The sequence below is a fragment of the Neomonachus schauinslandi genome, chromosome 7 (assembly GCF_002201575.2).
Source record: "Neomonachus schauinslandi chromosome 7, ASM220157v2, whole genome shotgun sequence".
Lineage (NCBI taxonomy): Eukaryota > Metazoa > Chordata > Mammalia > Carnivora > Phocidae > Neomonachus > Neomonachus schauinslandi.
The window spans coordinates 30262901-30289757 of record NC_058409.1 but is presented as its reverse complement, the minus strand read 5'-3'; the positions used below and the strand labels follow the sequence as shown (position 1 = coordinate 30289757).

Below are 26857 nucleotides of genomic sequence, written 5' to 3'. Positions count from 1 at the left end.
AGCCTGCCGGGAGTTGTAGTCCAATGTCCCGCTGCTCCTATGAGTTGGACTACAATGACCAGCATGCCCCGCGCTTCTCGCCCCGTCCCTTTCAGCCTCGGGCGCTGGGGAGGCTCCGCAGACCTGCTGATTGGGAACCGATATGGCTGCGACTCTGGGCAGCGGAGAGCGCTGGACCGAAGGTACCAGGTCCTTGCCGGAGGGTGGGACAGGGCAGAGTTGGGAGAGGGATGGAGCTCCTTGAGATTACTGAGGGCTGAGACCCTGGGCCTGAGGTGAAGGATGGAGGCCTATGAAGAGATGCTGAGCCTGAGTAGGGTTCCGAATTAGGTGGGGGACCGCCCAGGGCAGGGGCCGGGATCTGAAAATCAGGAGCGCTGGCTCAAGCTAAGGAACTGGCTAGGAGCCCAGAGTACCCGTGATGACTTTTTTGCCTCCGGCCCCCAGCCCCGCCCCGTCTTGGCCCGTGCCCAGCTTAGGACCCGCGGTGGTCAGGTCCCGCCTGTGCCAGGGTGGCTGGGAGGTCAGCAGGGTGATGCGGATTCCCACAGCTTGCTTTTCCGGCCCCTATCCTCGCTCCGCCCAAGTAGGCCGCCTGACTCTCAATCTCCGTTTGGTCCTGTTCCTGCAGCCCACATCAGGACCGATGGGCCGGCCTTTTCCATCCTGCAGTCAAGCAAAGAGTATTGATTCAATACCTATTATGTACCCTGCATTATGCTGATCGTGCAGTAGGGATCTGACAGACTTGGGCCCCTGAGATCACAAAACTCACAATCCATTGAGGGAGTTCGACAGGTAGACAGACAATTACGAAACAGAGCCACTAAGTCCTGAGGTCTTAGGTTTGGGAAGCACACTGACAGCCTGGGTGTCAGAGGAGGCCTCAGGAAGAAAGTGTGACATATGATGACATGAAGGATGCTTTGGAGTTAGTCAGGATGACTTAGAGGAAGAATGTTGTAAGCAGAGGGAACAGCATGTGCAAAGGCACAGAGAAAAGAGAAAGCATTGCTGATCTGAAAGGCATTTGGTGTGGCTAGAGCATAGGCTGCAAAAGAGCTCGTGGTGAGGGAGGAGGCTGCAGAGGCAGGCTGAGCCTATAAGAAATTTGGACAAGGAGCAGTGGGTAGTCACTAAGGGATTTTAGGCAGGAGAGAGACATTTTTAAAGCCTCTTCCAGATCCTCCAGACAGGACCTGAGTCTTCTGCCTTCCTTGACTGGATTGCTATGGCCTTCTTTACATTCTCCAGGTGTTATGATGAATCGAATCTTCTCCCTTTAAACTATAACCCCTTTGTGGTCAGAAGTAGGTCTTACCCATATATCTAGCCAAGTGTGTTGTTCTATAACTGCTAGTTTAAAAGAACTGAACTCACCCCTACTTTAAATCTTAGTGGTGGGAAGCATGGCAACAACAACAACAACAAATTATTTTATGAGCAATGTGACTTCTGACCATGGATCACAGAAAAATAGGCTTCCCCCTCCACTGCACTAAAGGTAGACACCTTTTGAAAGGTAAGGTACTGAGGAGATGCCTCTTAAGCCCCTTCTCTGGCTCTGATTCAAAATTATTTGTTGAATGACCACTGTAGGTATGGTGGACATTATTATGCTTCATATTTCTAGCATTATAAGTTTTTCATGGTTGCCTCCGTATTTACTATATTATTTTCTCAAGGAAGATGTCCATTCAATTTTATATGGATGCTTAAAAGTCAGTATGATGTCAGTAGTTTGGCCTTCACACTCATGGCCACAAGCAGCCTCCCTGATAGCGAGGGCAGGTAGCAAAGTTAATTGCAGATCAGACTGAGGCCTAACGGAGGGGCTATTGCTTTGCAGCTTACATTGATGCAGTTAGAAGAAACAAATACCCAGAAGATAGACTTCCTGAAAGTCATGATCCCTGTGGGTGCTGTAACTGCATGAAAGTGCAAAAGGAAAAGAAGTCTGAGCATGAGTGGAATGCAACCCGACAGAGTGAGGGAAGTGCCACTTACACTGAGGAACAGCTGCTCGGGGTACAAAGGTGAGTCTATGGTGGGATTCAATGAGTGATTTTAATGTAGAGTTCCTGGCAGAATGTGTTACATAAGCATTGACTGTTATTGGTACTTTTATTATTATTATGGAAGCACAACAGCTTCTTGGCTTCAGAGGCAAGACTAGGTGGGAGTGGAGTGTTAGGGTGTAATCTGAGGTAACTTTACTGCTTCTGTGTCGGAGAGGCAGGGAAAACCAACTAGACGAAACAGACATCTATACAACAGTCTAGCCAACAACATCAGAATACACATTCTTCTCAATATACATGAAACATTCTCCAGGATAGATCAGATGTTAGGCTGCAAAACAAGTGTCAATAAATTTAAAAGGATTAAAATCATACAATGTATGTTCTCTGATATCGACAACAGAAGCAAATTTAGGAAATTCACAAATATGTGAAAATTAAACAGTATATTCCTGAAATAACAAATAGGTCACAGAAGAAATCATACGAAAAATTAGAAAATACTTTGAGATGAATGAAAATGAAAACACAACATACCAAAATATACAGGATGCAACTAAAGCAATACATAGAAGGACATTTATAGCTTATATATATATATATATATATATATTTAAAAATCTCAGATCAGTAACCTAATCTTCCACCTTAACAAACCAGAAAAAGCAGAGCAAAAAGAGTACACTAAATCCAAGCAAGCAGAATGAAGGAAATAATATAGAGTGGAAATAAATGAAATCGAGGTTAGAAAAACAACAGAAAATCAACAAAACCAAAAGTTGGCTTTTTGAAAATATCAACAAAATTGAAAAACCCTTAGCTAGGCTAACCAAGAAAAAGAGAAGACTCAAATAACTAAAATCAGAAATAAAAGAGGGAACATCACTACCAATCTTACAATGATAATAAAGATTTTAAAAGGATACTATGAACAATTGTACACCAACAAATTAGATAACCTAGATGAAACAGACAAATTTGTAGAAATGTACAAACTAGGAAATCATACAGACCTACCACAAATATAGCGATTAAATTAATAATAAAAAAATTTTACCCTGTGACCCAGCAGTTGCACTACTAGGTTTTTACCCGAAGGATACAAACAGTGATCCGAAGGGGCACCTGCACCCCAATGTTTATAGCAGCAATGTCCACAATCACCAAACTATGGAAAGAGCCCAGATGTCCATTGACAGATGAATGGATAAAGAAGAATGGATAAAGAACATACACACACACACACACACATAGATACATAAAATGGAATATTACTCAGACATCAAAAAAATGAAATCTTGCCATTTGCAATGATGCAGATGGAATTAGAGGGTATCATGCTAAGCGAAATAGCCAATCAGAGAAAGACAATTATATGATTTCACTCATATGTGGAATTAAGAAACAAAACAGGATCATAGGGGAAGGGAGGGAAAAATAAAATAAGACAAAATTAGAGAGGGAGACAAATCATAAGAGACTTTTAACTATAGGAAACAAACAGGGTTGCTGGGGGTGGGGGGTGGACGGATGGGGTAACTGGTTGACGGGCATTAAGGATGTAATGAGCACTGGGTGTTATATGCAAATGATAAATCACTGAACTACCTCTGAAACTATCTCTGAAACTGTTAACACACTATATGTTAATTTTTTTCCCCACACTATATGTTAATTAATTGAATTTAAATAAAATAAAATTTTTAAAAAATTTTCCCACAAAGAAAAACCTAGGCCCAGAAGCCTTCACTGGTAAATTCTACCAAACATTTGAAGAAGAATTAACTAATCCTTCATAAACTATTAGAGAAAATACAAGAGAGGGGAGCACTTCCCAACTCATTCTATGGGGCCAATATTACACTACAAGTAAAACCAGACAAAGACATAAGAAAACTAAACTAGCAATCAATATCCCTTATGGATATAGATTCTAGCAACATATAAAAACATATAAAAAGGATTATATACCTTGGGGCATCTGGGTGGCTCAGTTGGTTAAGCTTCTGACTCTTGGTTTTGGCTCAGGTCATGATCTTGTGTCCGTGAGATTGAGCCCTGCGTCCGGCTCTGTGCTCAGCGGGGAGTCTGCTCCTCTCCTCCTCCCTCTGCCGCTCCCCCCAATTATGTGCCCTCTCTCTCTCTCTCAAATAAAAAAAAAAAGAATAAATATTTAAAAAAAAAGATTATATACCTTGACCAAGTGGTATTTATCCCAGGAATGCAAGGTTGTTTAACACATGAAAATTAATCAGTGTGATACACCATATTAATAGAATAAAGGACAAGGCCACATGATCATTTTAATAGGTACAGAAAAAGCATTTGACAAAATCCAACACTATTTCATGATAACAATACTCAACACAATAGGAGTAGAAGAGAACCTCCTCAGCTGTTAAAGGCCATCTACCAAAAACCCACAGCTAACATCGTCATACTTAATGGTGAAAAACTGGATGCTTTCCAAGGTCAAGAAAAAGACAAGTATGTTCACTCTAGCCACTAGAGGTTCAAGCCAGGGCATTTTGGCAAGAAAAAGAGATATAGAAGTCATCCAGATTGGTGGCGCCTGGGTGGCTCAGTCAATTGAGCTTCAGACTCTTGGTTTCGGCTCAGGTTATGATCTCAGGGTCGAGAGGTCCAGCTCCATGTTCGGGCTCCACACTCAGCAGGTAGTCTGCTTGAGATTCTCTCCCTCTCCCTCTGACCCTCCCCCACCCACTTATGTGTGCTCACGCTCTCTCTAAAATAAATAAGTAATGGGATTCCTGGGTGGCTCAGTCGGTTAAGCGTCTGCCCTCAGCTCAGGTCATGGTCTCGGGGTCCTAGGATAGAGCGCCATGTCTGGCTCTCCTCTCAGCGGGGAGCCTGCTTCTCCCTCTCCCCTTGCCTGCTGCTCCCCCCTGCTAATGCTCTCTCTCTCTGTCAAATAAATAAAATCTTTAAAAAATAAAAAATAAATAAAATAAATAAGTAAATCTTTTAAAAAATTGAAAAAATTAAAAAAAAAAAAAAAGAATTCACCCAGATTGGAAAGAAGTAAAACTGTATTCATAGATGATATGATATAATATAGAAAATCCTAAGGAATAGGGGCGCCTGGGTGGCTCAGTCAGTTAAGCATCTACCTTGCGCTCGGGTCGTTATCCCGCGGTCCTGGGATCGAGACCCAGGACAGGCTCTCTGCTCAGCGGGAAACCTGCTTCTCCCTCTGCCCGCCACTCCCCCTGACTTGTGTGCTGTCTCTCTCAAATAAATAAATAAAATCTTTATTTAAAAAAAAGAAAGAAAATCCTAAGGAATACACACACACACACACACACACAGTTAGAACTAATAAATGAGGGGCACCTGGGTGGCTCAGTTGGTTGGGAGTCTGCCTTCAGCTCAAGTCATGATCCCAGGGTCCTGGAATGGATCCCCGCGTTGGGTTCCCTGCTCAATAGGGGGTCTGCTTCTCCCTCCGACTCCCCCCACTTGAGCTCGTTCTCTCTCTCTCTCTCAAATGAATAAATAAAATCTTAAAAAAAAAAGAACTAATAATTGAGTTCAACAAAGTTGCAAAATACAAGATCAGTACACAAAAATCATTGTTTTTCTGTACTGTAGCAATGAACAATACAAAAATGGAAAAGAAAATAATTTCATTTCTAACACCATCAAAAAAGTATAAAATGCTTAGGAATAAATTTAACAAGAGAAGTGTAAGATGTACATTGAAAACTACAAACTTCATTTAAGGAAATTAAAGAATGTGTAAATAAATGGGAAGATTGACTGTGTTCATGGAGCTAAATATTGGAAAGGCTTATTTTATTAAGGTTTAATATTGGAAATATGGTAATACTACTCAAATCGATCAATAGATTCAACATATCCCTATCAAATCCCTCGCTGCCTTTTTTGAAGACATTGACAATCCAATACTAAAATTCATATGGTAATACAAGAGACCCAGAATAGCCAGAACAGTCTTGAAAAAGAACAAAGTTGGAGGACTCACATTTCCCAGTTTGAAAACTTATTACAAAGCTACAGTTATGATGTAGACTAGCATAGGATAGACATGTAGATCAATGGAATAGACTTGAGAGTCCAGAAGTAGGCCTTTATATTTATGGTCAATTGATTTTTTTTTTTTAATGTAGGCTCCACACCCAGCCTGAGCTTGAACTCAGGACCCTGAGATCATGACCTGAGCCAAAACTAAGAGTCAGAAACTTAACAGACTGAGCCACCCATACATCCCAGGGTGTCTGACTCTTGATCTTGGCTCAGGTCTTGATCTCAGGGTCCTGAGATCCAGCCTGGCGTCGGGCTCCGCACTTAGCACAGAGTCTGCTTTTCTTCCTCTCTCTCTCTCTCTCCCTCTCTCTGCCCCTCCCCCCAAAATAAACAAAATCTTTAAAAAAAAAGTCAGACATCTACCAACCAAGCCACCCAGACGTCCCCAGTCAACTGATTTTTTTTTTTTAATTTTATTTGAGAGAGAGAGAGAGAGAGCATGAGAGGGGGGAGGGTCAGAGGGAGAAGCAGACTCCCTGCTGAGCAGGGAGCCCAATGCGGGACTCAGTCCTAGGACCCCGGGATCATGACCTGAGCTGAAGGCAGTTGCTTAACCAACTGAGCCACCCAGGCACCCTCAACTGATTTTTTTGACAAGAGTGCCAAAGCAGGGGCACCTGGCTGGCTCAGTCAGTGGAGCATGCAACTCTTGATCTCGGGGTCATGAGTTCAATCCCTACATTGGGTGTAGAGCTTACTTTAAAAAAAGAAAAGAAAAGAAAGAGTGCCAAGGCAATTTAATAGGGGAAAGAATTGTCTTTAATACATGTGTTGGGACAACTGGATACCCACATGCAAAACAATGCACTTGGACTCCTTTCTCACACAAACACAAAAGTTAACTCAAAGACCTAAAGTAAGGCCTAAATGTAAGAGCTACAGCTATATAACTCTTAGAAGAAAACATAAATGTACCTCTTCCATGACATGACACCCAAAATACAAATGACAAAAGAAAAAAATAGGTAATTGTATTTCATGAAAATTTAAAGCTTTTGTATTCAAAAGATACCATCAAGAAAGTGAAAAATCAATTCACAGTACAGGAGAAAATGTTTCAAATTATGTTTGAAAGTCCCTGATAAGGGACTTATATCTAGAACATATAAAATACTCTTACAATTCAACAATAAAAAGACATATAGCCCAATTGAAAAATGGGCAAAGGATCTGCTAGGCATTCCTCCAAAGAATATATACAAATGTTTAAAAAATATATTTAAAAAAATAATCTACAAATGGCCAATAAGCACATGAAAAGTTGCTCAGTATCATGAGTCATCAGGGAAATACAAACCAAAGCCACAGTGAGATACTACACCACCTCACACCCACTAGGATGGCAATAATCAAAAAGATGGACAACAGCAAGTAGTGATAAGAATGTGGAGAAATGGGAACACTTATATATTGCTTGTAGGAATGGAAAACAGTGTGGCCAGGTTGGAAGATACAATGCCAGTTCCTCAGAAGGTTAAACATAGCACCTGACCTAGCAATCCGCTCCTAGGTAAATACCAAGAGAAATAAAAACATACTTCCACACAAAAACTTGTACGTGAACATTCGTACAGAATTATCCATAATAACCCCCAAATGGAAACAACCTGCATGTCCATTAACTGATGAATCGATAAACAAAATGGGGAATATCCATACAATGAATACTTCTTGGTAATAAAAGGAATGAAGTACTGATACATACTACAACATGAATGAATCTTGAACGTTATGCTAGTCAAAGAAGCCAGACACAAAAGTCCACATTTTGTATAATTCCTTTTATATGAAATGTCCAGAATGGCAAATTTATAGAGACAGAAAGTACATTATTGGTTGCCAGGGGTTGCGAAGTAAAATGAGGAATGACTGCCAATGAGTATGGGGTTTCTTTCTGGTGTAATGAAGATGTTCTGGAATTAGATAATGATGATGGGTGCACAACTCTGTGAATATACTTTGTAAAAGATCAGTGAATTGTGCATTTTAAAAGAGTAAACTTTGTGATATGTGAATTGTAGCTCAAGAAAAATGTTATTAAACAAATAACAAATTTATACAAAAGAGAGAAAGAGGCAGAGGAGTATCTGCCATGGAAGCAGAGATTGGAAACTGGGCTGGGGATCCAAAGGATCCCCATGGGCAGCTCTTGGGGAAGGACCATGACTGACATTCCAGACCCTGCTTTACAGTCCAGCCTGTGTTACTGACTTACTTTGAACTCCTGAGCAAGACCCTGGGCCTCTCTCTGCCTAACTGGATCGTGTAGTTGCAAAAGACTGGAGATATTCTGTAAGTGCCTATCAGTAGAGGATATATATAATCCATAAAATGCAATAAATATAATCCATAAAAGCAATGCAGCTTTTGAAAAGAATGACATAGATATATAATAGCCAATATTTATGGGGTGTCACATGCTATCAAGCACTTTGATGAATACTTCATTTAAATGATAACAGCTTGTGAAATATAGTTCAAATTATTAGCCCATTTCAGAAGATAACACTAAGGCACAGAGGTTAATTACACAGCAAGATAAGATCCCAACCAAGGCATTTTGGCCCCAGAGTTCATGCTCTAGTACAACATTTCTCAGAGTGTAGCTTGGGAACCCCAAAACCCTTGGGGGTCTGCAAGTTTAAAACAATTTTCATAATGGTACAAACACATTATTTGCCTTTTTCACACTCATTCTCTCATGATAGTAGAGTGGAATTTTTGAGAAGCTACCTGATATGTAGTATACCATCACTCTGTTTTTAAATTTCTTGTTTTCATTTCTAGTATGGTAAATATTGATAGCTATAACTCACATGAACAAAAACTCTTCTGGGACTTAGGTAATTTTTAAGAGTATAAGAAACTTCTGAGATCAAAAAGTTCAGAACTGCCACTCTAATCTAAACTATTATCCTGTACTCATTTCTATATGTTATCAATCCATCTCTAAAATAAACTTTTGGTTTTTTTAAAAAAAGGATGTATAAAGGTGATTACAATATGCTCCTAGGTAAAAAAAAAAAAAAGGAGAGGTGTCTGTATGTATACACAGGATTCACAGAACACTAACAGTGGTTGTCCTTAGGGTGGGAGACTGGGGGGCAGGGAATAGGGAAGCAGGAAGTTTTTTCACTGTATATAGTTTAGTACTGTTGGATATTTATCTTCTACCGTGTGTGTATATATTAACTTTTTTTTTTTTTAAAGATTTTATTTATTTATTTGACAGAGAAGGACACAGCGAGAGAGGGAACACAAGCAGGGGGAGTGGGAGAGGGAGAAGCAGGCTTCCCGCGGAGCAGGGAGCTAGATGTGGGACTCGATCCCAGGACCCCGGGATCATGACCCAAGCTGAAGGCAGACAGTTAAGGACTGAGCCACCCAAGCGCCCCTATATTAACTTTTCAAAACAAAGTTTTGAAAGGCAGCCTTAAGGAAAAAGAGAGAAATCACTAGAGTGATTAGGTGTTTCTTCTGACTTTGCCATCCTGTGGTTGAACTCTCAGGGGCTTAGCCTGCACCTTGATATAAGGATCAGCATGTCTGTTCTACCCACTTGTAGGGATACAGGAAGAATAAAATATTGGATGTAAAAATACTTTGAAAGGCATTAAGCTCTCGGTGGGAGGAGGACCTTGTTAATCAATTTGAAAGTTTCATGAATGTGTTCACCAGTTTTCTTTTAGGTTTGTTTTGGGGCTCACAGATTGGAGGATCAGATGTAAATGTAAATTGTAAACATACTATTTTACAGTTAATTGTACAAAAGGAGCCTTTGTAGACATACATGTTTCTGATGTGTGTTTTTAGGATCAAGAAATGCAGAAATTACTATGAAATTCTAGGAGTTTCTCGAAATGCCAGTGATGAAGAGCTTAAGAAAGCTTACCGAAAACTCGCCCTGAAATTTCACCCTGACAAGAATTGTGCTCCTGGAGCAACTGACGCTTTCAAAGGTCTGATCCTGAATTAATGTTTAATTCTGCCCTGTCAAGTTGTTTTCAGCCTCCCCTATAATTGCTTTATAAGGCCACAAGCAGGGCCTTTCTTTCCTGCCATACCTCTTAAATAGTGATTATCAGCATAGCTCCCTCTTGTCTTCATTCACTTACCTTAATTTCTTTTGGAAAAAAAAAAATATTTGATTTCTCCGTAATGGTACCTTTTTAGATGTGAGACATAAATAAAAATCTTACTTAAGAGCTTCACCCCCAAGGAAGCCTTTGATTCAGGCAAGAATTATCAATGGATGCTAAAACTGCCGGGTGACAGGTTTTTGCTGAATAGGATATTCACATGATTGTCAGAGGATCATCCCCCAGAATACCTACTGATTTCAAAGGGGAAACATTGCTTTATAATGGAGATATCTAGCTGTCAACACTTTAACCCAGTGATCCAACTTATCGTCACCAATACTGGACCCACCTCACATTATATGATATGGCACCTGTGTGGTATTCTTGCCAAAATGTTCAACCTGAATCTAATAATGAGGAAACCATCAAAATATGGGACATTCTACAAAGAACACTGACCTGCTCTTCAAAAAAGTCAATATAATGAAAAGCAGAAAAGGCGGGTGACTATTCTAGAGGAAAAGAAACTAAAAGGATATAAAAGCAAATACAATACATGAACCTCGCATGAATTGCATGGGTTGATGTTAATTTTCTTAGCTATGATAATGGTACTGTGATCATGTAGGAGATTATTCTAGGAGATAGATGCTGAAATATTTAGGGATGACGTGCCATAATATCTGCAGCCTACTTTCAAATGGTTCAGCAAAAGAAATGTATACATACTACATGTATGCATGTATTTATTTATGTATGGAGAGTTGAGGGAAGCAATGTGGCAAATACTAACAGCTGATGAATCAAATAGAGGGTATACATGTATTTATTTACTATTTTTTCAAATTTTCTGTAGATTTGGAATTTTTCTAAAGAAAAAGTAAAAAAATTTTAAAAGTCAACGTTTACCTAAAAGATAATCTCCCTTTGTTGATGTGCCATTGTGAATCTTGTTCTCCCCACAGTTTCTACAAGAAAACAACTAGATAACCCACATTCTCTTTACACCTTCACATAAAGTATCTCACAGACTAATGCTATTTCTATGAGAAATTGGCCAGATTTCAAGGGATGTGATGTTGATGCAACTATTTAGCCTTTTTTGTTTGTTTTTTCTACTTAGCTGTTATATTGCTGTAAATATTTAATATAATTCCCTCGCTAGAAGAATCATAAAGAAATGCTCTTTCTGACTGTGTTTCTCATAGTGTTGGCTGAATTAGAGGCAGGGAATGGGGATGTCTTAAAGATTTGTTTTCAAGGTTTCTTTGATTAGTGGCACTGATTGCATGTTTAAATGAATTTTAATTGGACAACATTTGCACATTTGTGCATAGGGAGAAGAGGTGATGGTAAGCATTTGTAATCTATCCAGTCTTTGATCTGTCATTGAGACACTGGAGATAGGTTTCTTAATTTCTAAAGCCTACTTTCTAAAGTAAGCTGAAACATGACTGTGATTAGTGAGGACCTTGCTTTTAGCCAAGCAATCGATTTTACTGATTATTTTATTTAGGAGATTGTTTCTGACTTCAAGTTAGAATACCACTGCTTATGTATGAACTGTTTCCAACCATAAACTAATTGCTCTCAAGGAAAATAAGGACACATTTTTGATGAATGAAAGCAGTAGTTCTTAGTTCATCTTGAGTCCAATATTGCTTCTGGCTTATGAAACTAGATCACGGAAAATGTGAAGGGCAAGAACTCTGGTGAACTTTCTAGGTCCAAGCACCTTTTCTTAGGCCCCTGTGAGGTCATCTAGCAGCCAACAGCTCTGGGCTCTTCATTGCTGCTTCTTGCATCACCCTCAGCTACAGCAAAGACTGTGTCCTCAGATACTTTTTGGTTTTGGTTGCAGCAATAGGAAATGCCTTTGCAGTCCTGAGCAATCCTGACAAGCGACTCCGCTACGATGAATATGGAGATGAACAGGTGACTTTCACTGCCCCTCGAGGCAGACCTTATAATTATTACAGGGACTTCGAAGCTGACATCACTCCAGAAGAGCTATTCAATGTCTTCTTTGGAGGACATTTTCCTACAGGTGAGTATTTCAAAATTATAGCTGAAAAATTTATATATATATATATATATATTTCTGTATCTCAGCTAGCTCCTCTTTGAGGATCTGAATAGAGGGACCATGGTATGGTGGAAAGAGCAAGAATTTGGAATCAGGGTGCCTGGGTGGCTCAGTCAGTTAAGTGTCTGCCTTTGACTTGGGTCATGATCCCTGGGTCCTGGGATCGAGCCCCGCATCAGGCTCCCTGCTCCGCGGGAGGCCTGTTTCTCCCTCTCCCTTGCCTGCCACTCCCCCTGTTTGTGCTCTCTCTCTCTCTCCGTCAAATAAATAAATAAAATCTTAAAAAAAAAGAAAGTATTTGGAATCAGATGAGCTGGGGTTTGAGGCAAGTCTCCAGCCTCCAACTGTGCATGATTTTAATCAAATCACTTGGTCTCTCTGATCCTGTTTCCTCACCTGAGAAATGGGACTGATAATATCAACCTCACAGGGCTGCTGTGAGGATTAGATTTTTTTTTTAAAGATTTTATTTATTTATTTGAGAGAGAGAGAATGAGAAACAGAGAGCATGAGAGGGAGGAGGGTCAGAGGGAGAAGCAGACTCCCTGCCGAGCAGGGAGCCCGATGCGGGACTCGATCCCGGGACTCCAGGATCATGACCTGAGCTGAAGGCAGTCGCTAACCAACTGAGCCACCCAGGCGCCCCGAGGATTAGATATTTTTAAGTGCTTTATAAATAAGTAGCAAGATGCCTATTATCATTATTGCAAAATAGCAGCTATATAAAGATAAAAGTTAGAAAAATACCTCCAGAGAGTTCGATGCTGGGGTAATTAAATGCCCAGGAAGTAAACTGAATTTTATGAATTGCTGTTAAAGACACTAGTGTTGGGGCGCCTGGGTGGCTTAGTCAGTTGGGCATTCAACTCTTGATCTCAGCTCAGGTCTTGATCTCAGGATTCTGAGTTCGGGCCCCATGTTGGACTCCATGCTGGGTGTGGAGGAAAGAAAGAGAGAGAGAGAGAGAAGGAAGGAAGGAAAGAAGGAAGGAAGGGAGGGAGAGAGAAAGGAAGGAAGAAAGTAAGAAGGAAAGGAAGGGAGGGAGGGAGGGAGGAAGAAAGGAAGAAAGAAGGAAAGAAAGAGGAAGAAAGGAAGATACTAGTGACATAATCTGATACTGGGCAAGGAAGCAGAAAAGAGCGTGTCAGGATTCATGGCCCAAATGCTCTTTCTTTACTAGACTTTTGGGGTTCTCTCACTCACTAGTTCTAAAGGACTACTTAAATAAAAGCAGGAGAACTAAGCACATTCCATTTACACCTGGTTCACTTGGTTTACCTACTGTTTTATTTTTCTACTGAGTAAAATGGGACAATACTCTGCCGTCAGAGAACCTAGCTGGGAATAAGGAGCTTGGAAAAAGCAAGGAAGGAGTGTTTGCCATATCCCATACTAGGTTTTTCTTTCTTTCCCAGGAAACATTCATATGTTTTCAAATGTGACAGATGACAGCCACTATTACCGCCGGCGGCACCGACATGAGCGGATGCAGACACGGAAGGAAGAAGAAGAAGAAAAGCCTCAGGTACCAAGGGCGGACAGCCGAACTACTGCTCATCCACACTTGTACTGAGCGGACTCTTACGGTGTCTATGATCAGGTTTTAGAAGTTCAACTTGAATTATGTTGTTAAAACGTGTTTTAGGAAAGCAGAGGTAGTGGTAGGAAGGGGTGGATCATTGGCCCAAATAGGCCAGAATGGTCCCTCCTTCCCCACCCGTTCTTCGGTGGTTGTTCCAGGGAATCAGTTCCCCTGCGGGGCTGTCTTGACCAAGGTTTTCTTGCCTGCAGAAAATAGGAACCCCCTTCAAAATATTCAGAACTAAAGGGAGTTTAAAGTAAGGGATCTAGGGGGTCTCATGAAGCTCAAGGGCAGGAAGCACACGTGGGCCTCAGGACAGATGGGAACCAGAAACTAGGGTATAGTCAGGTACCCATGCGGCTATCTTTCCATGACTCTTTGTGGCCAGCTTGTCTCCACCTTTCCCGCCTCTCTGCATCTGCTTTATTCTCTCTAAGCAGCCTAGCTTGTTCTGCTTCCTCTTACAAATAGCCCATCCTCACTACCTAAGAGTACATGTCCTTTCTTCAGGTGACTGCCCAGCAGTGAACAGTATGATGAGTCTCAGTTCCAAACTCCTGGGAGGGAGTAGTGATTACCCCTGCTAGGGTTAGATGTCTCCCAGTCCATTCAGCTGTGGCCAAGGCGACAGAGCTGCATAATACTGACGTGGCCCCGTGAGAGTCACAGTCTGGGCAGACTCACCCAGAAGTGTCTTCTTCATTGGTCTTAGAAAAGGGGGCTGCATGAGAATTACTGGGTGTCAGTACAGGTTGTGGGTGGGTCTCCTTCAGTCTTCTCCACAGAGAGAACAGCCTTCCTAGAAAAGCTTTGGGCTTTGTGCAATATATTGCAGTAATTTGAATATTCTTTGGGAAAACTATCCTGTTTTCTGTAAGCTTTATATTGATGAAGAACACTTACGCCAGATATTTTTTCTTTTCAGACCACGTATTCTGCATTTATTCAGTTACTTCCAGTTCTTGTGATTGTGATTATATCTGTCATTACTCAGCTGCTAGCTGCTAATCCCCCATACAGTCTATTCTATAAATCGTAAGTCAAATATTTATAAATCTTTCTTAACAATTTGGAGGGCAAAAGACTTGAACATTCTGCTGGTACTGCTAACATTTCATTTCGCCTTTGTAGAAAACACGGATTTTTTGTTTAAAGGAACAGCTGGATAGTAATAGTGCAGAGACTCAAAATTACTGTAGGCGGTTCCTCTACAGCGACATCATCCGGTCAGCCGCAGAACAGCAGCAACTGGTTTCTGAAGGATGAATAGACTTACCTCCAGTTTCAGATTAAATCCTTATTATATCATGTTAGCTTTAGAGTGGACCCTATTGAGCTTGTGATCGGATCACTGGACTCCTCCGGGTTGGGAACATAGTATCTGAGATCCAGTGATTATTTTCAATTTAAGTAATTGGAAGAATGGGACATTTATTCATGATGAGGCTACACAGTCAAACCATAGTCTCACATTTCTTTGCTATGAGCTATGATAGGAATTTCTTTATTTCTTCAATTAATTATTTCAATTAGTTCAGTTTTCATAGTTCGGTCCCCAGACCAGCATCATCTAGAGCAACTGGTAACATGTTAGAAATGCAAACTCTTAAGCCTCACGCCATATGTATTGAATCAGAAACTCTGAGGATGAGAACTAGCAATCTGAGTTTTAATAAGCTCTCCAAATAACTCTGGTTCATAGTCTGATGATCATTGGATTAATTTTTTTTTTTTTAAGTAGGCTCCACACCCAGCATGGAGCCCAACATGGGGCTTAAACTCACCACCCTGAGATCCAGACCTGAGCTGAAATCAAGAGTCAAACACTTAACCAACTGAGCCACGCTGGCATCCCACTGGATTAATTATTTTAAGTTAGATGAGAAATGAGTCATTACTCATTATGGTTTAGCAGACAAAAACCTTACAAAATGGGGGGACCTGGCTGGCTCAGTCCGTAGAGCATGTAACTCTTAGTCTCGGGGTTATGAGTTCAAGCCCCACATTGGGTGTAGAGATTACTTAAAAATAAAATCTTTAAAAAAATAAAAAAACCTTAGAAAATGTGGAACCCATGGGGCAGTACATAACAGGAAGAGGCTTTGCTAGCAATCACTGTAGACTGAAGACTGTATTCTAGATCAATATCTTCCTTTTACAGAGAAGAAAGCTGAGTCTCAGAGAGGGGTTATTACTATCAGGTCACTCTGGCCTGATTCCCTCTATTTCTCGACTTCCTATGTTTCTCCATTTGCTACTTCTTCCTCCTTTTTTGCCTAGCCAGTGGGGCAGAGAGGAACCTGCCCTGCTAACACCTTCCCAGATGGAGGTGGGAGCAGTCATGGCCTGAACCCTTAGACATCCAGCACGATGCTTAAGTAGGGAGATCGAAGGAGAAAACTGGGAAAATATTAACTCAGTTGAGATGGAATTTGTCTAGTTTGAATAAAACTAGCCTGGATTTTGCACATTGCTGTCACATTGTTTTAACTTGAATTTGAGCTTCCTTCCATACTTCCTTATGGTTAGTATTTAGTTAACCCAGACCTACTGATGTTTCTGAGCACCACATACCATTGGATATATTAGACCCACAGAGAGTTGGTGCAGAAGCATCACTGAAATCTTTTGTCTGAGGTTTTTGCAGTTCTCACTTAGCAGCTATGTGTGAAGTACTTTCTCTCCTGTCCTAAAAATTGATGCTAGGTTGGTGTAAGCTATCTGGTTATTTGTGAATAGTTTACTGTAACGATCAGTTCATTTGCCCAACGTTTACCAATAGCCTGGTCTGTGCCAGGTACCATGCTAGGTCCTACACAATGTACATTTTTTAAAGCATTCAGCACTCGTGCTCACTTCGGCAGCACATATACTAAAAAAAGCATTCAGCACTCAACTTTTAGCACAGAAAGCAATATAAGAGAGGTAAATCCTTGAAAAGAATAAAGTAACTATACTGAGGCTGAATTCACAATATGAATACACTCACATAATGATGACATTACAGTTGCTACGGAAATAATAAATGTTAGGAGTATTAGACAGTGGTACTTGCAGCTGCCCTATGAAGAGGGGATTATGGTCATGATATCTGTGCAGTCAGTGCTAAGAGTGAGATTGTCAAATATAACCAGCTTACCTGAGCCTCCCTCTCTTTGTCTCAGGACCTTGGGCTACACCATCTCTAGAGAAACACAGAACCTGCAGGTGCCTTACTTTGTGGATAAAAACTTTGAGAAGGCCTACAGAGGAGCATCTCTCCGTGACCTGGAGAAGACGATAGAGAAGGATTACATTGATTACGTCCAGACAAGTTGTTGGAAGGAGAAACAACAAAGTAAGATGTTCTAAAAGGGGCTTTAACTGGTGGTCATGCTTCCGACCTGAGGCATGCCCAGCTTCCCAATCCCTCTTCTTCCTTTGTTTGAGTAGCACGTGTTTATGTATGTGATCAGAGACAGGACAGAGGCCCATTTGGGACACCACCAAAAAAGTGAAGTTCATTGTCAGGATACATGTGGCCAGAATTTGGAAACGTTAGGAACTTAGGCAGGCAGCACTAGTTGCCTATCCATCTGTCTGTCTCTGAGTGTCTGCTACTCACTGCCCGTCTGCCCCACTCTCCTCTCTGCCAATTGCCTTCCTTTGCTTCTTCAAGCTTTCAAGGTTTTGGTTGCTACCCTCCCCTGGTTGGTTTTGGTTGGTTGCCCTGGTTGGTTTTGGTTGCTACCCTCCCCATCCCTCTCCCAGCTCCCACAGCCCCACTAGTTATTGGCCCCTTTCTAGCTGGATTGGTCCAGTTTCCTAATTCCACATTCCCTATGGGAAAATCTGATTGATCCAGCCTAATTTTTTGAGCCAGACCAAAAGTCAGCGCTAGCCGGCTGGGGCCACCTAGATCAAAAGTGACCCTACCTCTGGGTCTGCCCCTTCAATAAGGGTGGGTCTGAGCAGGCCTTCCACTCTGTTCCCTCTCTGGAGACAATGGGGGTGTCAGTGTCCGCCAGTTGGCTTACAACTCCAGTTGAGTATTAATGGGGAGTACTGGTAGCAAGGGTAGCCCTGCCTCTCAGCCAACAGGTTCACTTTTCATCCCTTTGAATTCTACACATATACACACGTATGCACACCTGTGCGGGCGGCGGGGGGGGCACATACACACAACCTTAATAACTGTATCCTATAAAACGTGGCTTTAATTTTTAACAAGCAAACGAACTCATTTTTTAAATAGTATAACTGGATATCATTAAATGTCTACCAGTGCCTGATAAGATTAGCTCTTCAGTCACAGTGCTGCTAAGCCCTTGCTGACCCATCATGCAGCCCAACCCCACCGCCACGTTAATCTGTCCTTCCTATGTGTTCTTAAAGCACTTGGTCGATGCTGCTAACACAGTACTGCTCTCAGCGTTCGTGCGCTGTCGGTACGTGTCAGTCTCCCTGCCGGACCGTGGGCCTCTGACGATAAGAGCCATGTCTTACCAATCTTGTGTCCCAGGCCCCTGGCACCATCCTTGCTCCAGAACAGGTGCTCAACAAATGTCCTTGGAAGAGAGGATTCTCAGACCTGGAAAATAATGAAAATGTGTGCGGATTAAAAATCACAGAGCAGGATTAGCGTCCTTACCCTAGCCCCTAGGGACCTTGTCTCTGCCCTCTACTTCTGTAGGGCAGAGCCTACCTCCACTCTCAGGTGCATTAGGAGCTTGATGGGCAATGATTCTGAGACGTAAGGGGAAATTAAGCAGGAGGAAGTTGCTTTTCAAAATTTACTGAAAAATAAATAATGAAAAAAAGTGAGGAGGTCAGGAAGTACCCTACCTCATGTTAAACTAGTTGTTCCAAGTTTCAAAGATCAGGAAAGAATTTTGGAGCAAGAAAAGGCTTTGGACAGAAAGGCATTTTATATACAGATCTAAATCAGGTGAAGGCCACAGTGTGTGTCCTAAAAGTCCCCATTGTATTCAACCCTGGGAGTGTTTTGAATTTGTTGCTTTCTGCAAGAACTGGATGAAAATCTGCATTTCACATTCTTCAAACACACACCCACCCACATACACTCCCCAGCTGGAACTATGCAAAGAGCTCACGGTTAAGATTACATCTAAAATGGCTTTTAGGCTTCTTCTCCCCATCTCCATGAGGCCTAGTTTCAGGACTTTGGTACTCTCTAGGTATAAATAAAAATCCAATAGGTAAGCAGGATGCATGTACCCACAAGTTCCAAAGAGGGGGTTATCTGCACACACCCCTTAAAAATCTATTTCTGGCATTTAAGGGTGGTTGTCCAGACTCTCTCCACAACCCAAATGCCATTTGAGAATGAGCAGCATGTGCCCTCCGGATCCAGCAGCAAGTGCAGCCAAGGTTAAATTTAGCACTTGGAGGTTGTAAAAAGAAACCCACTTGAGAACAAAGTTCACTCTTGGCAAAATACCGAATGGAAACTGTTTTTAGCAAAGTTAGCCATTGTCTTTTTTAATCTTTTGTTCATTTCTCTTCTCTGTTTTCCCTTAGAATGCTTAATCTGAGTGAACTTCTGTAATTCCCTACTATGAACACTGATTGCCCTGTTTACTCCTCCACAGCTACGTCTAGATAATCAACCCAATGCCAGGGGAAGTGCCACTGGGCTGGGCTGGACAAAAGTAACAGGCAGGATCTGCCCCCCAGCCTGGCAGAGCTGAGCTGAGATCCTGGCCCTGCCCGGCCGAGGAGCACTTTTTCCATGCCCTGGACCAGGGCAGCACTGTGGGTAGAAGCTCAGGCTTTGAAATGGGGATAAGACGCACTTCCTCCTAGAGACGCCGTACGGGCTATAGAAGAGGGTATGGGTATAATGCTTAGCCTGGTGTCTGGCACATAGTAAGCGCCCGGTTCCTGCTGGAGTCCAGGCCTTGCGTGACCTGGCTAGACTGGATGTAGTTCTGCCTCATGGAGCTGGATCCTGAAGGTGGCTGGGATCCACTGCGGTCTTCCAGACCACAAGAGTGCAGAGGGTTCTTTGGAGGGGCTTTGGGACTTGTTTCTTTAGCAATTTGCCTGAGTCTGTTTGCCTGGAAGGCTCAATGCTCTGTCCATCTATCACAAGGGGCAAGGGAAACATTTGGTAAAGAAGAAAAAAAAAAAAAAGAAAAGCCGTTGTCTTGATGCCCCTTCCAAGGATTTTTTTTTTTTCTTTTTTTCACTTAGAAGTCACTGAGTATTAACAGTCAAAATGTGTCAAAAGTAACATATTGAGCTGACCTTTTTACTCATGGAAGGGCAAAAGCATTCACTGGCAGTTTGGAGAGAAGTTTCTCCAAGCATGGTGGTGGTCACTGAAACACTGACATTGTTGCAAAGTCATTGATCTGGAGCAGGGGTCTCAACCCCTGGAGCTTTTTTTTTTTTTTTTTTTTTTAAAGATTTTATTTTTATTTATTTGACAGAGAGATAGAGAGAGAGAACAAGTACGCAGAGAGGCAGGCAGAGGGAGAGGGAGAAGCAGGCTCCCCGCCGAGCAGGGAGCCCGATGCGGGGCTCGATCCCAGGACTCTGGGATCATGACCCGAGCCGAAGGCAGCCGCTTAACCGACTGAGCCACCCAGGCGCCCCAACCCCTGGAGCTTTGAAACCTGGTTTTAATGACCTTTATGTAAAGCAATGTGATATTTTGAGGAAAGCATCCATCTAATCCTTCATCAGCTTGTTAGAGTGGACTTCAATGTAGAAAATAGTAAGAATCACTAGCCCTTAATTCTTTCTAGAATGAGATGTCAGGCAATGAGGCATTGAGATAAGCTCAGCAAACAAAAAATCTAAGGAAATCGTTGAAGGAAAAGCAAAGCCACAGAATCTGTTCCATATGCGAGCGTTACAGTGACTCCAGAGGACCAAAGGCATAGAGGCCTCCTGAACAGGTTTCCCACACACCAGAGAAGCCAGGGAAATAGAGTTGGTGCGGTGGGCAGGCCCCCCGGGGGTTGGGGGGGGGCTTTCATTTGGGTGTGGCACCCAGTCCTCCAGGAAGCCCCGTCGCCTGCAAGGATGACGGTGCCAAGGCAAGCCCGGGCGAGCAGGCAGTGCGGGCACTCACACCAGCGGGTGAGAGCACATTGTTCTGGGGCCCAGGAGCCACGCCGCTTGCCAAGCCACTGCTGGGCTAGGGCCTGGGCTCTGAGCCTCCATTGTAGAGGGAGGGTTTTCATGCATGGCCACCCCTCACCCTGGAGTCCTGCACTTAATCTGCACTTTGGGCCTTACTTGGTGTAAATAGAATCATTGTGAGCAGAAATGCCAGACAGCGTTTTGTGTTGATAGAAACTTATTCAGAAACCAATGCCCATTGTTCCCCCTGGCTAAGTATTAATTCCTGTTTCCAGTCAGTTTGCTGATTAATCAGACAGGTGCCTCTCGTTCCAGCAAGAAAAACAAAATCTGTTGGCAGGATGATTAAGAATGGATAGACATATTTCAAAATGATTAAACAGCATTTTCACAAGTATGGTCCTTTAAACACCGAGAAGCTGCCTGCTGTCGGAGGCTTTCAGAAGCCACACGGCCCATCCAAGCGTGCCATCCTGTTAATACACAACACGTCTCTGGGGGGGGTGCTTTTCATGCTTTCCTTCCTAAGAATGTCTCTGAAACTTGACAAAAGAATGAAAACTAGAGGCAGCCAAACCGCCGTTGCGTCGGCAAAGACAGCAGAGATTATATTCTGGTTAAAAATAGAATGACCTTCTCCACCATGAAGAGAAAGTGAAATTCATTTAGTCTAGGAGACAAAGGTCACCGGATCCAGATGATTTCACTTTTCAAAGAGCCCAGCTGCCTTTGGCCTTTGAGTTAGGGACCCCACATGTGGTGAAGGAATGAAGAAAGCGGCCAGCAGCCTGGCCTTCTATAGAAGGCATGCCCAGCGGAGGGAGGCTCTGTGTCAGTTAGCATGTCTGAGTTATGATCCAGCAACGCAGGGGACAGAATGGAGCAGCTGTCTTTGTTTCAGATGACAGGAACAGGCGATTGGGCTCCACTCTCTCCCAACTGCCATCTGAAAACCATCCGTACGAAGGCCGTGAAACGGAGTCTCCTCTTACTGCACACGTGCACGTTTCCTAAGTCTGGTGCCAAATGTTCTATTGATAAGAACTAAGCCCAGTGCTTTCATAATAGAGCACGGATACTGTAGGACTCTGGGACCACAGGTGGCCTTTAATCCTCGGCACCTGGTGTAGCGTAGCTGCCGGATTCGCGTTTCTTGAATAAATGAGTAAGCGTTTCTTAAATTTAATTAAAAGAAAAAGCATGAAAGTAAAAGGAGCTTTGATTCCAGAAATATTGAAACAAAACAAAGGAGCCCAACTCTCTTGATGAATTGGTTACCTCTTTTATCTTTCAGAGTCGGAATTGACAAATTTGGCAGGATTATACAGAGATGAACGACTGAAACAGAAGGCAGAGTCGCTGAAACTTGAAAACTGTGAAAAACTTTCCAAACTTATTGGCCTGCGCAGAGGTGGCTGAGAGGATGCTAGTCCTACACAGGGTTGGGGTTTTGCTACTTGTTACTATTTATGTTCCTAATTCCATTTTATAATACAAAATTAGGAAATACGAACATTTTACAAGTTGCTAACTTTGGTGGGCAGAGCTGAAGGCACTTGAGCATGGAGCCAGACTTGTCATCACAGAAGCCTTCCTGGGGATTGGCTCCAGGGGCCACGAAGAGTTCATCTGAATTGAATTAAAGGCAAAGCATTTGATGCAGCCCCTCTGCTCCTTGCCTACCCTGCCTCTAGGATTGTAGTTCAGGCATCCCAGGGCAGATGCACATTGTCTTCCTCCTTCCCTTCTTCAGTTAAGTCTCGATACCCAGTCATTCCTAGGCATGGCCAAAGCAGCTTCATATTAGTTGTTTACAGTGTACACCAAGAATGATACCTCTCCCTTCCTGTGAGTCATCGTGGCCCCCGGCATTCAGCCCTTGGAACAGGTGCCTGCCCAACTTCGCATTTTCTAAGGGAAATGTGGAGAGATGTAAACTATTATTACAGTCAATAGTTTTCCATTTGCCTATCTCTGTTCAGAGTTAACTAGCATTAGCAAACTGCCTGATTTGAGCTTCTTTTACTTCCTTAACTCTCTCTCTTGTAGAGGGTCCAGAAAGTAAAAGCCACTGGGTGAAAGAAACAGTTCCATGGACAGCCCAGCGGCAGAAAGCAGGGACCTAGGGATGAAGGTAAAACGCAAGACTGAGTCTCAGCTTCTCGGTGCAGGTTCCCCAGTCCGTCACAGACCCAGAGAATATGGGTGGTTTTTTGCCATTTCCCCTTGCAGCATCACACTTGACCGGAGTCCCTACACCCCACAGAAGGACAGTGGTCAGACCTAAAGCAGGTATTGCTGGCCACCCAGGCTTGTTGCTCAAGCCTAGAGCTGGAGGGGAAAGACCCTCTTTCCATTGCTTTGGAGGTTGGTGTTGGTCCCAGCCATCCCTGTCTTTACCCCAGGGCCCCATAGCTTGTGACATGAGATGCCTTTCGTGTAGTCAAGCCAGACTTGTCATCACAGAAGCCTTCCTGGGGATTGGCTCCAGGGGCCACGAACAGTTCATCTGAATTGAATTAAAGGCAAAGCATTTGATGCAGCCCCTCTGCTCCTTGCCTACCCTGCCTAGTATGAAGCAGGAGCTCTCACATATATTTTTTTATTTTAGCCTCCTCACAACTCTGTGAAGGAGACATGTTATCCCTTTCTTTATGAAAGAGAACATTGGCCCAGAGATGATGAATGGCTGACCCAGTCATACAGCTGGTAATGGCAGAGCGAGGTGGTAGGCTGACCCTGGGACCCTGTATCCTTTTTACAGCAGTCCTGCGTTCACTCCAGACACCTTCCTCCCTGGCCTTGAGGAAGCAAGACCCTGTCTATAACAATTCTGTGTACAAAACAAGAGGTCCCTCAAAAGCAGGCAGCCCTTCCCACTAGTGACAAGGAAGAGGTGAATTACTGCCCAGGCCCCGTGGTTCTGGGCCCTCTCGTCTAGGTGAACTACCAGGGTTGAGCTGCCTAGATCATCATGAGTCAGAACCTGGAAGATCAATAGGTGACTGTAGTCTACACTCCATGTTTTCTTCAGGAGGAAAGGAAAGTTCCTATATCAAAACTGATTTCCAAAGTAGAGTTTGTCCTTTCAGAGGCATAGCCTTGATTTAGGCAGACATGTCTAGCATGGTTCAACATGGACATTTCACAGGGTCAGGAGATGGGTCCAGAGGTGAAGAGTGGATCTTTGGTGGCTGGTAGGGGACACCTGCTCGGCTGTGGGGAGGGGAGCAGCTCCAGAGATAGCCAGATTTTGCTGCTCAACTAGGTCTGTCTTCCTGGTTTGGGGGACTTCCTTGATCCTTTCTGAGTAGCTGAGGGGATTTACACTATAAAATATGCCTGTGAGCCAAACAGGCTTATGGAAAGATTCCCTATACACACACAAATCAAAGCTCTCCCCTCCCCAGCTCCAGTCTCTGCTAGAAAAAAGGGGCCATGATTAAATTGACTTGACATGGATTTCATGGCAGAGATGAGTTACCTGTGATGACACTAAAGAGAGGTAGAACTACATTAAACATCAGGTCTCTTGTCTGTTTTCATAGCACGGATGGTACTGTTGTGTTTATCACCTAAGAGACGACACCACCTCTGGCTTTCCTCAGCAGAAGGGTATTTGCCTTTGTTGAAGAATAGTTTCATCCATTTGGCACGGTCCAGAATATGGCTACACTCTAATTTCCTGGGTTCTATTTTAGATGGGTTGTCTGCATGATGGTAAAATAAGCATCTTCCTCTTGCCTACATCTTTTGGAAGGGTTCCTGATGATGTATAAACTCCTTAGGTCAGGCTGATTCTTGCTGTGTTGCCATGTCACTCTCTGCATTAATGCAGAATGGAGAGCTCTGAGGTGGGAGTGGGGCTAAGAAGCAGGGCTAGCGGCTCAAGCAGAAGGTGAAGCTCCCACTCATCAGAATGAAAGGACACTCTGCGCCGCCTGATCAGCAGTGAGGAGGGGAGGGGGAAAACCCTTCTCACACAGAGGACACCACAGCTTCAAGGAATCCGTGTCCCCACATTAGCAACCCTGGGGTTCATCTGTTCAAACCAGAAAACTTCTGAACTTCCTTGATCAGCTCCAGGCCTCCCAGCTTGGGACAACTGACCAGTAAGAAAATGCCGTTGCTGTGCTTTCTGTTGGAAACTCTTAGAAATTACACTGAACTCCAAACCCCACTGGAACATGGGATCCAGCAGCCCCGCCAAGCCTTGTGTTGTTCCTCATTTTCATCCTCACGCTCAGGACTGGCTTTGTGAGGAGACACTGGTGGGATTCCAGAAGTTTTCTGTTACAACTGTCCACACTTTCTAGTTCATTGTCTCTGCATGCTCTGTTCCTCACAGAAGCTAGCTCTTAATTAGTATTTATTTTGGACTCATTTATGGTATAAGCTTAGTGTTCTAATATATTTATTTTTTGGAAAGGGCCAAGTTACTCTACATCATATTTTTTGAGCCTGCATTGTTGATACCTCCTGCAATGACCACCGAGTAACTATATATCCATGTGTTCGATATTGAGTACATCATTTGCATCACACTCAGTATTTGGAATTAAAGATGTGAATGTTCTGTGACCAGAGCCGGGTTTGACACAGATGGAATCAGCTCCTGGGGAAATACAAATCCTGAAAACTCTGGTCACCTGATCCACTGCATCTGGATTGAGTGTAATTTAACAGAGAAAGAAATTAAATGATTTTATATAAAAAGAATGGGTCTATATTTTCCCTTTGTTCTTTTACCCTTGCTCCTGTCACCCTTGGGCACCACATACTGTCTCACTCCCTTGGAGCCACTTGGGACTAGAGGAGGCCTAGTGTGTCTCCTCTGCGCCAACCTTCCCGAATCCATCACTGGAACTGTCGGTGTTTAGAACAACAGATAACTGGTGGCATCGCCAATCCATAGTTTTTTTCCATCAGGTAACAACAGCAGCTGCAGCATATTCCAGCCAGTGTACAGAGCTAAACTACTTAGCTTCTGAAAACCAGGTGGTATCCCAGTTCCTTAATGGCCTTGTTCCCAGTGACCCATGTTTAGGAAAGTCTTGGTTTAAATATACAGTACATGGGAGACGCCTGGCTGACTCAGAAGAACATGTGACTTTTGATGTCAGCGTCATGAGCTCGAGCCCCAGCTTGGGTGCAGAGATAACTAACAATAAATAAAAGACTTTAAAAATACAATGCATGGGTCATAATAATACCTTTCATTTGGAAAAAGATGGAGATGAGATTCAATTCATCAAAGATGGAGAACTTACTCTGTGTCAAGTGGGCTGAGTTTGGGGATGGGGTTGGGGAACGAGTGAGACCCAGCACCACGGGCTCCTGGAGCTCACATCTGAGGGGGAAGCTAACTTCAGACAGTGCTCCCCAGCGGGATGAATGTCAGAGGGGAAACCAAGGAAACCTTGGGGAGCTATAATAGAGGAATTCAATCCAGCCCGAGGCTTCAGTGAAAGCACCTCTGAAGAAGAGACTTGAAATATAATCACCCTTCTTACAGAATGCAGTCATTTTTTTTTTTTTTAACAGAAGAGGGAAGCAACACACGGTGCTCCCAATTCCCTGCATAGCACCACCATCCATCCAAGTGTGAAAGTCAGAAAGCTAGGAATCTCTGTACGGGAGACCTCATTTTGTATCCCCCAAAGGACCACAAGTAGTATTTGTGCCCTTGTGTAGTCCCCTTTCTAATCTGAACTGGCCTTTGATCTTTAACCAATAGAACGTGGCAAAACTAGCAGCTTCCATTTTTGCACTTAGGGGAAGCCAGCTGCCACGTAAGTCCAAGCACCCTGTGAGCACTAAGCTAACCACATGGAGAAGCCATGCAGAGGAGAACCAAACAACCGAGTCGGCAGCAAGCACTGAGCACCCAGAGATAAAATCCAAGCCGAGCCGTGTCGGCCGCCAC

The 26857-nt window shown here is 43.1% G+C and overlaps 1 protein-coding gene across 1 annotated transcript; it reads left to right on the top strand.

Annotated features, from left to right (window-relative positions):
- Positions 1-30: 30 nt before the first annotated feature.
- DNAJC18 (DnaJ heat shock protein family (Hsp40) member C18) lies at positions 31-22361 on the top strand. The gene is made up of 8 exons (XM_021701963.1): positions 31-182; positions 1850-2036; positions 9903-10048; positions 12033-12218; positions 13673-13782; positions 14765-14874; positions 17004-17176; positions 22226-22361. Exons 1-8 carry the CDS (start codon positions 143-145, stop codon positions 22348-22350), a joined length of 1077 nt encoding a protein of 358 aa, XP_021557638.1. The 5' UTR covers positions 31-142; the 3' UTR covers positions 22351-22361.
- Positions 22362-26857: the final 4496 nt, after the last annotated feature.

What these genes read in the sequence shown, in the direction of transcription:
- DNAJC18 (XM_021701963.1), top strand. Translation starts at nt 143, where the DNA reads ATGGCTGCGACTCTGGGCAGCGGAGAGCGCTGGACCGAAG. An exon ending in TGGAGGACATTTTCCTACAG is followed by an intron (nt 12,219 to 13,672) that starts GTGAGTATTTCA and finishes TTTCTTTCCCAG; the next exon opens with GAAACATTCATATGTTTTCA. An exon ending in TACAGTCTATTCTATAAATC is followed by an intron (nt 14,875 to 17,003) that starts GTAAGTCAAATA and finishes TCTTTGTCTCAG; the next exon opens with GACCTTGGGCTACACCATCT.